This window comes from Triticum aestivum, chromosome 5D (assembly GCF_018294505.1).
Source record: "Triticum aestivum cultivar Chinese Spring chromosome 5D, IWGSC CS RefSeq v2.1, whole genome shotgun sequence".
Classification (NCBI taxonomy): domain Eukaryota; kingdom Viridiplantae; phylum Streptophyta; class Magnoliopsida; order Poales; family Poaceae; genus Triticum; species Triticum aestivum.
The window spans coordinates 392,735,878-392,748,623 of NC_057808.1; the positions used below are offsets into that span (position 1 = coordinate 392,735,878).

The window sequence follows — 12,746 nt, forward strand, 5'->3', positions numbered from 1 at the left end:
GCCAACCTTGCCGGTAATGTCCCCGACGGGGAGGCCGGCCACCGAGTCCCTGAACGCGCCGAGGACGACGTTGAAGTTCTTCCCGCGCCAGAACCCACGGCGGGCCCTCCGGTTGTACCGGCCGCCAGGGAAGGCGCGGAGCTGCTCCCTCGTCGGCGACGATCCCATGGTGGGGATGCCGTCCGCCCCGATCCGCCATGGCCCCGGCACCTTGGCTGCCGGCGGCACCATCAGGCGGAACCGGGCCAGATCCTCCGTGTCGCCGATGGTGAGGCTCAGCGGCCAGACGCCGCCCGGCCACGCGCCCTCGTCGGAGTCGCTGGAAGACATTGCCGGCGAGGAGAGGGAGATGGGCGGGCGAGGAGAGGAAGAGAGATGGGCGGGCGAGGGAGATGGCACGGCGTGGAGAGGGCTGGCACGGCCTTTTATAGACGGCGGGGGAGGGAGGTGGGCGGGCAAGCCGTCGGTGGCGCGCGCTACGAGGAAGAGGCGTGCGGCTGGCAGCACGCGTGACAGCGGTCGCGTGTGAAGGCACGGCACGCGAGGCATCGATGGCGTCTGGGTGCGGCAGCGGGGGTGTGGGAAGGCGCGAGGACAGCAGGCGCGGCAGCCGATGCGCCGGTGGCATCTGAAGGCGGGCGGGCGATCGCCGCAGCGGCGGCAGCCGACCGGTCGCGTCAACTGCCGGCCCGAGGCGGAAGGCTGGCGACAGGCGCCCGGTCGCCGCACGCGCGGCAGTGGAGGGCGCGGACTACGAGGGCAGCAGGCGGGCGGCAGGAGATCAGCCGCAAGCAGTCGGCGCCTGCATGCACGCCACAATTACTGCAAAGCAGTTTATTGCACCACGATACGGCCGTCCGCGCCACGTCCACACGTACGCCCCCACCGGTCAACGCCGACTTTTTTAAAAAAAAACACGCCCTGCATCTGACATACTGGACCCATGGATGCTAACTGCTCTCGGCTCGGCTCGCGTCCTCACGGTTGCCAGGCGGCTCAGCTTGTCCCACAGCCGCGTATACACAGGCGCGCGGGGTATCGGCATGGACGCGCGGGGTTACTTTTTTTTACATAAGACGATCGTGCCCCTAGCAGCGAAGGGGTATGGGGGAATCTCAGCCCTTGATGTGTTTAAGGGGGGTGTACCGAAGCAGAAGTGGACAATAAATAGAAGTACAATTGCTAAATAAAAAAAAGTCTAAACAAAAATACAAAATGACAACATGATCTAAAAAGGCCACAAACAAATACAGAGACACTTCCGTAAAAAACAGCAGCACTATATGTCTATATCCATGGGTGAAACACAAGAAAAGGATATTGCAAGAGTGAGGTACGATTCGTTGTTCTGTACTGCAAGAGTCACGTACGCAGTTCAAAACAAGTCTCAACACTGGAAATCTGTATTAAAAGGGCGAGTACCTGGCCCCGATGTAATTGAGGATCTCATCAGTAACAAAGTTCGCCCCCACAAACACTTGCAGCTTCCCGTCGGATCGGTCCACGGCCACCTTCGCCATTGCGCACATCACCTGTGCGCTCTTGCTCAAGTGGTTTGGGTCGTCTGAATCAATACCTCCTTTCTTCTCCACCACCTCCTTGTCCCGCGGCCCGCGCCCCATGTCCACCTTGCGCCAGAGCCCAGGCGCCTTGGCCGCCTCTAGCCATGAGTGGCACACAAAGCCAGCGCCCATGAGAACCTCGACGGCGCCGAGCCCCGCGAAGACCGAAGTAAGCACATCGAGAGGCAGCTCCGACCAGTCCCTCCCTGATGGCACCGGCGCCGACGGGGCGTCTGGATGCAGCTCCATTTCCTTGGAACACCTGAAAACAAAGATTGGTGTCAAAAAAATTACTACTAGGGTACACCGTGAAGAGATGATGGGTCTGACGAACCTTGACACGACGGCGTCTTTGCGTCCGCAGAGCAGCAGGGCGAATGAATCGGCATTGTTCGATGTGGTTTATAAAGGCCGGCACCAAACCTTTCGTTTCCCTCTTTGCAGTAGTTTCCTTGTTTCCGATGCAGATGTTGAAAACAGAGTCGCCATGAATACGGTGAGGACGAGGAGGAGATAGTTGACCGTCATTTGTAATGGCTCGGTGACGGAGAGCTAGAAGTTGGAACAGCACAGCACACGGCTCTGCAGGCTATTGATTTGGCCTCATAATCAGGGATGAGAACCATCGTTGATTGGAGAATCCGAAAGGGGTAGTACTCCCTCAAGTGTAAAGTTTGATGAAAGGGTTGACCCGGAAACTAAACGGTTTTCCGCCCTCTAGCGCTTGTATTCCATTTTATCATGGTCTGGTCATACTCCCTCCGTTTCTTTTTAGTTTGCCTATAAGATTTGATTAAAGTGTAAAATTTACACTACTGAAATTTTCCTCTTTGCCGAGCATTAGGCTCTTTGCCGAGTGCATTATGTCGGACACTCGGCAATAGTATCTTTGCCGAGTGCTTAACTCGGCAAAAACGCAAAACTCGGCAAATAGGCACTTTGCCGAGTGTCGTGGACAAAACACTCGGTAAAATAACAAAACTCGGCAAACAGGGCTTTGCCGAGTGCTACACTCGGCAAAAAGAGGTCTTTACCGAGTGTCACACTTGGCAAAAGGATGTCTTCGCTAAACTGCACAGTTTTGGTTGTAGAGGTTGCATACGACCTCGGATGAAGATGGACCAAAAATCAAAGTTGTTCATTTTGACGAGACGGACAATTTCCGTGTTGAAAACCCTTTCATTTCAGGCCATATTAATTATACTTTTTGGCTTGCCAAGTATTTATATAGTCTCAAATGACCAAGGTTATGGCCATATTAATTGGATAGTTTATTATAATGTTCCCAAATTAGACACATAGGTGCATCTTGACTTTACAAAAAATGTTGCCAAATAGAGTTTCCTACTTTTTTATAAAAAAATCAATTTCCATTTTCTAAGTGTCAAAAATGGGTGTTTTTTGTGAAGCAAGTACAAAAATCGGGGTGCAAAATGGCATCACTCCAATTATCACCGTAAGTCGACCATATTTTATGCACAATTCCCATGTTTCGTGGATTTTCTAGTTTTCTAGCTACTTTCGCACATTTAAATGACTTTATGTCAATTTCCCGAAAGTAATTCAAATTTGAACTGCAAGTATGTGATAGCTTAGTCATAAAAATTAGCAAAAAATGTTTTTAGGTACACAAATAGTCACTATATGGGAGAACCACTTGATTTTTGAGAGATTCAACCCCTTGTGATGAATAGCCATGTCGACGATTTTAATCCCGTTTTGGGAAAATGAAAGAAAAAGAATACAACTTCAAAAAATGCTATCCTTTCACATGGAGTGCTTTTTATGTGTATTAGTTGCGAGGAAAAATACCAAACTTTCAATATAACAAATTTGAAAAAAAAATCCTTCACAAAACGGACTATCATGTATGAACATTAATGGCTTTCAACTTAAAGGACCATGGTGATGGTCATATTCATTGCATAGATTATTATAATCTTCCCAAATTAGACACATAGGCTCATATTGACATTACAAACAATGTTGCCAAATAGAGTTTCCTACTTTTTTGTATAAAAAATTAATTTTCATTTTCTAAGTGTCAAAAAATGGGTGTTTTTTGTGAAGCAAAATCAGGGTGCAAAATGGCACCACTCCAATTATCACAGTAAGTAGACCATATTTTATGGTCAATTCCCAAGTTTCATATCTTTTCTAGTTTTCTAGCTACTTTTGCACGTTTAAATGACTTTATGGCAATTTCCCGAAAGTAATTCAAATTTGAAATACAAGTGTGTGATAGCTCTGTCATAAAAATTAGCAAAAAATATTTTTAGATACATAAATAGTCATTATATGGGAGAACCACTTAGAGTTTTGAAAGATTCAACCCCTTGTGATGAATAGGCATGCCGACCATTTTGACCCCGTTTTGGAAAAACTGAAACAAAAAGAATACAAGTTTAAAAAATGCAATCCTTTCACACAGAGTCCTTTTATGTGTACTAGTTGCGAGGAAAAATACCAAAATTTCAATATAACTAATTTGAAACAAAATCCTTCACAAAACGGGCTATCGTATATGAACATTCATGGATTTCCTCATCACAGACGTATTCATTGCATTGTTTAGTATAGTGTGCCCAAATTAGACACATAGGTGCGTCTTGACATTACAAACAATGTTGCTGAATAGATTTTTCAGCATTTTTGTACAAAAAAGTCAATTTTCATTTTCGAAGTGTCAAAAATGGGTGTCTTTTGTGAAGCAAGTACAAAAAACACGGTGCAAAATGGCACCACTCCAATTATCACAGTAAGAAGACCATATTTTATGCACAATTCCAAAGTTTCATAGATTTTCTAGTTTTCTAGCTATTTTCGCATGTTTAAATGACTTTATGCCAATTTTCCAAAAGTAATTCAAATTTGAACTGCAAGTACATGAAAAGATTAAAGATTTTATTTTGAAAAATCATATTTGTGTTATTGAGTCCATACTTGGACCGTATCCAAGAAAATAAAATGGATTTCAGACATGAAGATGCGGAGATACGACCTCAAATATGTAGTTTGTTGGTTTTAAAATTTCAAAAAATGCAACCGAACTCAAAAAAGCTTAAAATTGGCATGGTGCGCCCATATGACATCTTCAAGCCATGGTTAAATTTTCAGATGATTTTACTTACTAATTGATATGTAAAATATGAAAGAAAGATGCTAAAGAAAACACAAAAAAGTTTTTCGAGTGTAACACTCGGTAAAGGTTCGCTGTTTTCTGATTGGTCGAGCAGACCATCCCACGGATCGTGCCTCCCCACCGTCCGATTCTCCAAGATCCAACGGTGCTCAGCCCTTTCCTCCCACAGCCACAAATCCCTCATCCTCTTATCCATTCCCTGCTGCCGCCTCCTCTCTTCCTCCTCTCCCCACGCACACCCTCTTTCTTCTCCCTCGTCTTCCTCTCCTTTTCCTCATCTCCTCTTAATATCTTTCCTCGTCTCCTCCCCTTGGCGAGGAACAACAGCAGCAACAGCGTACAGGAGGAGGAGAAGCAAGGAAGCAGCGGCAGCAGCAGCTCTGGCCGCCGTTGCGACGGGAGGAGCACGAAAAACGGCAGCCCCGACTGCCGTTGCAAGCTTCGGCCATGACGCGGTGGCGCGGCGCGGTGCAGCAGCTTGGATGCGTCGTTAGCTCCCCGCCGACGTCGACGGCCTGCAAACTTCTGGTCCAGGTGTAGAGGTTGGTCCTCGAGCTGCGTGGTAAGGTAGTGCTCGCCAACGCGGTCAGTGCGGCACTACGGCGACCAGCACGGGTGCATGGCGGGGCGCACGAGATGGGAGCGCCGGCGACTGGATTTGACCACGATTGGATCTGGGACGGGTCGGGCGGCGCAACTTTTTTTTGTTTTTATTCACTCCTTTTATCGAGTGGTGCTCTCGGCAAACCATCGGTGCCACGTGGATACGGTGCAGTTTACGCGTTTCGTCTGATCACCTTTGTTTGCCGAGTGACAGTGTTTGGCTCTCGGTAAAGTCTTTGCCGAGTGTCCGATAAATGGCTCTTGGCAAAAATCTGTTTGCCAGAGAGATGTATGCCGGGTAGTCTTTGCTGAGAACAATTCTCGGCAAAGGATTTGCTGAGTGTATTTGACCCTTTGCTGAGTGTTTCTCGCACTCGGTAAACAAGTGGATTCGTTAACTTGCTTTGTCAACATTCGCACTATGAAATTAATATTATTAGATGCATAATAGAATTAATTTTCATAACATATAACTTTTGTATTATAGATGTTGATATTTTTTTCTATAAACTTAGTCAAACTTTATAAAGTTTGTCTTTGAGCAAATATTATATGTAAACTAAAAAGAAATGGAGGAGTAGTAGCCTGCACCCAAGACCCGGAATCTTGAATGGCTTATTTTTACTTATATTTCAAAAAAGAGGTTGAAACCAAGAATTGCTGCCGGAGAGGACCCCTCCCCACACCCACCGTCTCTAGATCATGGAGCCCGAGTCTGCCCACGAAAAACGGGGTCCACGAGTGAAACCAATGACGACCCGTGTATAGGAATAGGAGGCACGTGAATCCGCCCTGCTAGGGAGCTCCAAGTTAGGATCTGGAAATGTCCGCCGATGCGGCGCACCCTGAAAAAACATGAGCCGACGGGACAGTCAAGGTTTTTCACCCGGGGCCCTGACTCGGCAAGAGGGCCACAACAACACCCTCAAGAGGGACGCGACACCCACAGGCATCGCCTTCACTGGCGCCGGAGCGCAAGGCTTTTGCCCGACACTTCTCACCCACGCCACACTGAGGAGTCCCGAGCACCTGCCCACTGATGTCTACTATGCAACCTTCTTCTTGTGGACTCGTGTTGGGCCTCCAAGCGCAGAGTTTTGTAGGACAGTACCAGTTTTCCCTCAAGTGGATGACCTAAGGTTTATCAATCCGCGGGAGGCGTATGATGAAGATGGTCTCTCTCAAACAACCCTGCAACCAAATAACAAAGAGTCTCTTGTGTCCCCAACACACCCAATACAATGATAAATTGTATAGGTGCACTAATTCGACGAAGAGATAGTGATACAAGTGTAATATGTATAGTAGATATAGGTTTTTGTAATCTGAAAATATAAAAACAGCAAGGTAACTAGTAGTAAAACGGAGCACAAACGGTATTGCAATGCTTAGAAACAAGGCCTATGGTTCATACTTTCACTAGTGCAAAGTCTCTCAACAACGATAACATAATTGGATCATATAACAATCCCTCAACATGCAACAAAGAATCACTCCAAAGTTTCTATTGGAGAACGTAGTATAAAAACGTGCATAAACCCCTATGCATAGATTACCTAATGTCACCTCGGGAATCCGCGAGTTGAGTACCAAAACATACACCAAGTGAAACAATAGAACATCTCATTGTCACCACAGATATCCTATCGCAAGACATACATCAAGTGTTCTCAAATCCAATACTCAATCCAACATAACAAAAACTCAAAGAGCAAGACTCAATTCATCACAAGAAGGTAGAGAGGGAAGAACACCATAAGATCCAAATATATTGACAAAGCTCGTGGTACATCAAGATCGTGCCAAATCAAGAACACGAGAGAGAGAGAGAGATCAAACACATAACTACTGGTACATACCCTCAGCCCCGAGGTGAACTACTCCCTCGTCATGGAGACCGCCGGGATGATGAAGATGGCCTCCGGTGATGATTTCCCCTCCGACGGGGTGCCGGATCAGGGTCCCGATTGGTTTTTCGTGGCTATAGAGGCTTATGGCGGCGGAACTTATCATCTACGGTTCTTTTCGGGGGGTTTTGGTATTTATAGGAATTTTTGGCGTCGGTCTCACATCAAAGGGGTGCCTGAGGGGCCCACAAGCCGTAGGGGCGTGCCCTGGCGGCTTGTGGCCACCTCGTCCACTTCCTGGCCCGGCTCCGGTGCTTCGGGGGTCTCTTTTGGTTCATAAAAATCACCGTAAATTTTCAGCCCATTCGGAGAACTTTTATTTCCGCACAATAAACGACACCACACACTACAAAAAAAATACACTTCCGTGATGATACGTGTTTGTCACAGTAGGTCGCGTTTTTTGTCATGCATGTACATCCATGAAGATTTTATGACAGAATCAAGATAGTCATACCTGTGCTGTCGTAGAAGTGTTCCATGACATTACCAAAATTATCATCACGGAAGTGTCCACTTCCATGACGATAAATCGCGCGTCACAGAAGTGCTTTCGTCAAGGGTGACCGACACGTGGCATCCACCGTAACGGAACGCCGTTAAGCTATCGGGTCGGGTTTTGGATCTGATAACCCGTTAACAGCCCCGACCAATGGGAAATTTCCACGTGTAAAACTCTTATTGGCCGGACGAAACACGTGTCAGCTCGTCAGTGGGTCAGATAGGCGCCTATGATATGTCGACATGTGCCACGGCCCACCACTGGCCCATTTAGCTTACAAAGCCGGCCCGTTTGACTTGGTCGAAAGTTAACGGGCTGGCCCATGAAAAGCCTGTTAACGGTCTCTTCGCAAATAGCCCATTTTACGGCCCGTTAACTCACGGCCCGTTAGGCCCTAAAGGAAATCGGCCCAACAACGTCATGTGGGGTGTCGAATATAACACCAGCCCATTTCACTTTCGGCCCATGTATGGCCCATGATGTCTTTCGGCCCATATGAGGCCTTCGTATCTTTCGGCCCTTTACAGGCCCACGGTGACTCTAGCCCATAATGAACAGTAATTTTCTTTATACCCGTTAACGGCCCGTGATTTACATGGGCCGTTTCCAGCCCGTGTTAGCTTTCGGCCTATTGACGGCCCATACGTTCTTGGGATCCTTTTCGGCCCTCGATTACTTCCGGCCCGTTACTGGCCTGTTCCCCTAATGGGCCAAATTTGGCCCATGGCAAGAGTCGGCCCGTTACTGGCCTGTTACCCTAATGGGCCAAATTCGGCCCATGGCAAGAGTCGGCCCGTTTCTGGCCTGTTAACCCGTTGCGCCGTTTCCAGCCCGTCCTATATTCTAGCCCATTAACGACCCGTTATGCCTGTGACAGAATTAAGCCTTTGCTGTCCTACGACCTGTTAACGGCCTGTTACCGTGCTGGGCCGATACCAATTACGCCCGATTACGGCCCATGTAGACCCATTTATCTGACGGCCCGAGGCCCACCGATTACAGGCCCATTTATCGACGGCCTGTAGGATACCCATGGATCCTACGGCCCGTATATGGCCCATGGTAGTTGCGGCCACTAGCAAACCAGGGAAAAAGAAGACTTGGAAATAAATAAGGCCGAAACTAACGCTAGGCTATTAAGGCGATTGCACAGATTACATCCACTCGGCATCAAAGATCGCCACCAGTGCAAATATAGGGAACACCCTACACTATACAAAAATGGCTTGCTGTTTTCTTCAGCCGGTGGCTGCACGTTAAGAATAAATTTTGTATCGCACCAAAACAAATTACAACTATATAACAAAAGGAAGGTTGGCATAAAACTTAACAGTCTAGCAGATAAATGCACCACCAGAAGTTCAGAAGCTCAGTTCATTTGACCTGACTGTTAAGTTTTCATGTTGTATTGTCCGATGGAGCACCATAACCCTCGCCTTCATTTCCCCTAGGATCCTGAACAACATAGCAAATGTCTGATAGTCTGGTTTCAAAACCATGCATATCTTGACGACATTGAGCAATGTTTCTCCTTGTTTCACAAAGGGTCTCTGTTAGGGAATGGACTTGTGTCTGGAGCGTAGATACAACATTGCTTTGAGCTTGCATATCTTGATCATGAGGCAGTTTGGACGATATTGCCTTAACAACCAACCCAGTATTACGCAGGAACGTGCTTTTGGCACTGTTAGTGGACAAGTACTGACCCACTGCAGCAAGAGCTGACATTGCGGTTATAGTTGCCTCGCCACCTTCAGAAGGTGGCGGTTCCACCATTTTTTCCATAGCTCGCTGAAAGGTTGAGGTTTTACATTAGTAGTACCAGAACAGAAGATATTAAGGAGGCAGCAAAACCAAACAAAATAGCTTTGGTCTATATACATAACTTATTCTAGTGAACCCATGTAAAATATTAGTTGTATTTTATTGCAAAGTACATAATAAAACCAGGTTCCAAACATATGACCATGTACCATCGCTAATGTATTGTCTATTTCTTCACATTGTATTGAGGGCTAAGGATAAAGAGACGAAGTTTATAATACAGTAAGCATAGTATGACATCATTCATATCACAAAACAACTGAGAACAGACAAACAGGCAATTGTAACGTTGTGTGGGCAAGTCCAGCACGGAACTAGATTATGGGTCAAGATCAAAGGAACATCACTCCTCTCTTTTAAACCTTGTAAGGTGCAATGATACGCTAAGACAATTGTGTATAAAATTGAAAAGAGTAATAGACATTGGCTGCAAACCATGCAGTTCAAGGCACAAGTCAGAGTAAGTAGTAGTTAAAAGGCATGAGGATTAAGGACTTACAACAGCGGCTTTGACTGGTGTAGTCATGCGCTTCTTCTTGCTGGTGTGATAGTCCTTGAAGATTTCCACAGCATTTGGTTCAGGTACTTTTTGGTCCTTGCAGGCTTTCCTCTGCATTTCGAACAAGTCAATATAGATCTGATAATATGGTACAGCAAAAAGAGTGAAACAATAGCTAATTACAAGAGCCTCGCAGTGTGCAATATAGCTACGAGATCCTGTCGTCTGTTAGAATTTCACTTTCGTACGGTTGGCCTTGTTCTTTGAACAGTTCACCTACAAGAAGATAGATTTGTGTGGCACATGCGTAAATAGGACTTCAACATGTGATCTGATCACATATATATAATGTACCTGATACTTCGGATCAGACCAGTGTTTAACAAGGCCCCTCCAGTCTTCATCCGATATATTTTCCACTGGAGATGTTTGGGAAAGTTCACTGTTAGCCTTGCCTTCAAAGTGAGTTTTCCTCAAGTTATACCGATACTGTCGCAGAGCAGACTTGAAAACATGGGTGCAAGCTTGTCTGGTTGCATCATCTTGGCTATCCAACTTGAACCTCATCTGTTGAAAATTATGGGAGTCTCATTATCAGCAACCTAGAAATTATGGGACAGAGCAAGACGATATTACTAGTTTCCATACATAACCATACTTACAGATAAATGGTCGAGGAAGGTGTTGAACTGGGTTTCATCTTTGTCATTCCTGTACTGAATCCATGTTGGGAGGATATGTACATGACACCTAACGGCAACCGCTGCCTCTGATACTAACTTGGCTGACTTTGTAGCATCACGTGGCCTTTTTAAACCTGCCTCAAAACGGATCTCCATTCTTCCTCCTCTAGATTTAGTTAACCTATCGAGCATTATCCCTGATGTTTGTTTCCTCTTGCGCCTAGGTGCTAGTCCAACAACAAACATAGGAAGTTTTAGTGTACATCAAACTGTGAGACTACATATAAAGAAGCATGCAACTATAACTTGACTCCAGCAACTACCTTCTTGCTGTTGAAACTCACAAGGTTCATCTGATATTGCCAACTCGTGTTGTGTCAAGAGTGCTTGGGAAGTAGTGTCAGGTGGCAAGGGAGCTTGGGAACGTGTTGCTAGCTCAGTTGACGCACGAGTAAGTCGTGCAACTGGTAGTACTGTGGTAGGTGTTGCAAGAACTAGGGCTGTCTCTGCTTGTTTGGTGGCAGCTATTTGTTTTTGTTTGGCTTTTTTTTGCAACTTGTGTAGCATGGGATGCCGTGTTTGTAGAATTTTCCGCTGGACTTTGACCTTCTCTTGCACCATCAGTACCAGCAGAATCTGCAGGATTCATCCGCTTCTCATTCCCTGCCATTCTGTGTTTCTTCCTCTTTCTCTGTGCCATGTTAAGTCAAGCCGACAAGAAAAACGAATAACAATTTAGTTCTTCAGAACAAATTGATGCGTGATGTAGACGAACTGAACTTTGATGTTAGACAACCACATGATAAGAGGATGTAATATGTATGAAAAACAGGACGGAAGAGATAACCAGAACTATGATGTGTAAACTAAGAAGAAGACATTTCACCAAATTAGAAGCAATGCAATGGAAGGTAGACACCATATGAAAGATGCTACAAATATCGCTCTGCCAAGTTAACAGTGTCTCATCATAAATGGTGTTTAAACAAATGTGAAGCAGTACAAGAAATAAATCATATGCAAGATGCAAACAACATCACACTACCATGTTAGAGGTCTCTCGTCATTAGTGCCATTGCATATTCACAGCTTATGATGTGTAAACTAAGGAGAAGGCATTTCAACAAATTAGAAGCAATGAAAGCTAGACACCATATGAAAGATGCAACGAATATCACTCTACCAAGTTAAAACTGTCTCGTCATAAGTGCCATTTCAACAAATTAGTAGTACACGCTAGAAAAGAATGTGAGATGTAACCTATATCACACTCCGAAGTCAAACATGTCTTGTGATAAGTGATTGTTGCAGGTTACACAACAGTAGTAATTTGATGTAAGAACATGGTGTGATAGACAGATATTGTATGTTCTAGAAACAGGAACACGTGTCTTATTCAAGTATAATGTGTAAAGTAAGCAGATGGAATTCAACAAAATTAGAAGCAATACAAGCTAGACATCACACATAACATGCAACCACATATAACAGTGCCAAGTTAGAGGGAGCACCGGTGATGCTGCACTAGGGGAGACGTGCTCATCATAAACACAACTTTGTTGAGTGTCTATGCATGTGTTGTCTTGGAAATCATCTTGGGGTGTGGAGGAGTAGAAACTGTAGAGGCCCTCCATTCGGAAGGAGCACCTTTATCCGCTGCCTTGCTAACTTCCTTCCGCTTTATTGATTTTGAATTGTCAAGTAAAACCGACAAGAAAAAGCAATAAAATTCTCTCTTCAGAACTCATTCATGCATGATACTGACAATCACTACTTTGATGTAAGGCAAACACATGATACCAGGATGGAATATGTACGAAAAACAGGACGGCATGGCATGTTCACAACTGTTTGTGTAAACTAAGGAGAAACCATTCCAGCAAATAAGAAGCAATGCAAGCTAGACACCACATGAAAGATGCAACCAATATGACTCTACCAAGTTAAAAGCGTCCCATCATAAATGGAATTTCAATAAATTAGAAGCAGCGCATGCTATAAATCATATGAAAGATGCAACTAAT

General features: G+C 45.4%; 1 protein-coding gene across 1 annotated transcript; it reads right to left on the reverse strand.

Annotated features, from left to right (window-relative positions):
• Positions 1-1,229: 1,229 nt before the first annotated feature.
• LOC123122055 (F-box protein SKIP19-like) lies at positions 1,230-2,002 on the reverse strand. Its single transcript, XM_044542188.1, has 2 exons — positions 1,897-2,002; positions 1,230-1,824 (listed from the first exon to the last, which is right to left on the reverse strand). The coding sequence occupies exon 2, from the start codon at positions 1,809-1,811 to the stop codon at positions 1,407-1,409; it is 405 nt and encodes a 134-aa protein (XP_044398123.1). The 5' UTR covers positions 1,812-1,824; positions 1,897-2,002; the 3' UTR covers positions 1,230-1,406.
• Positions 2,003-12,746: the final 10,744 nt, after the last annotated feature.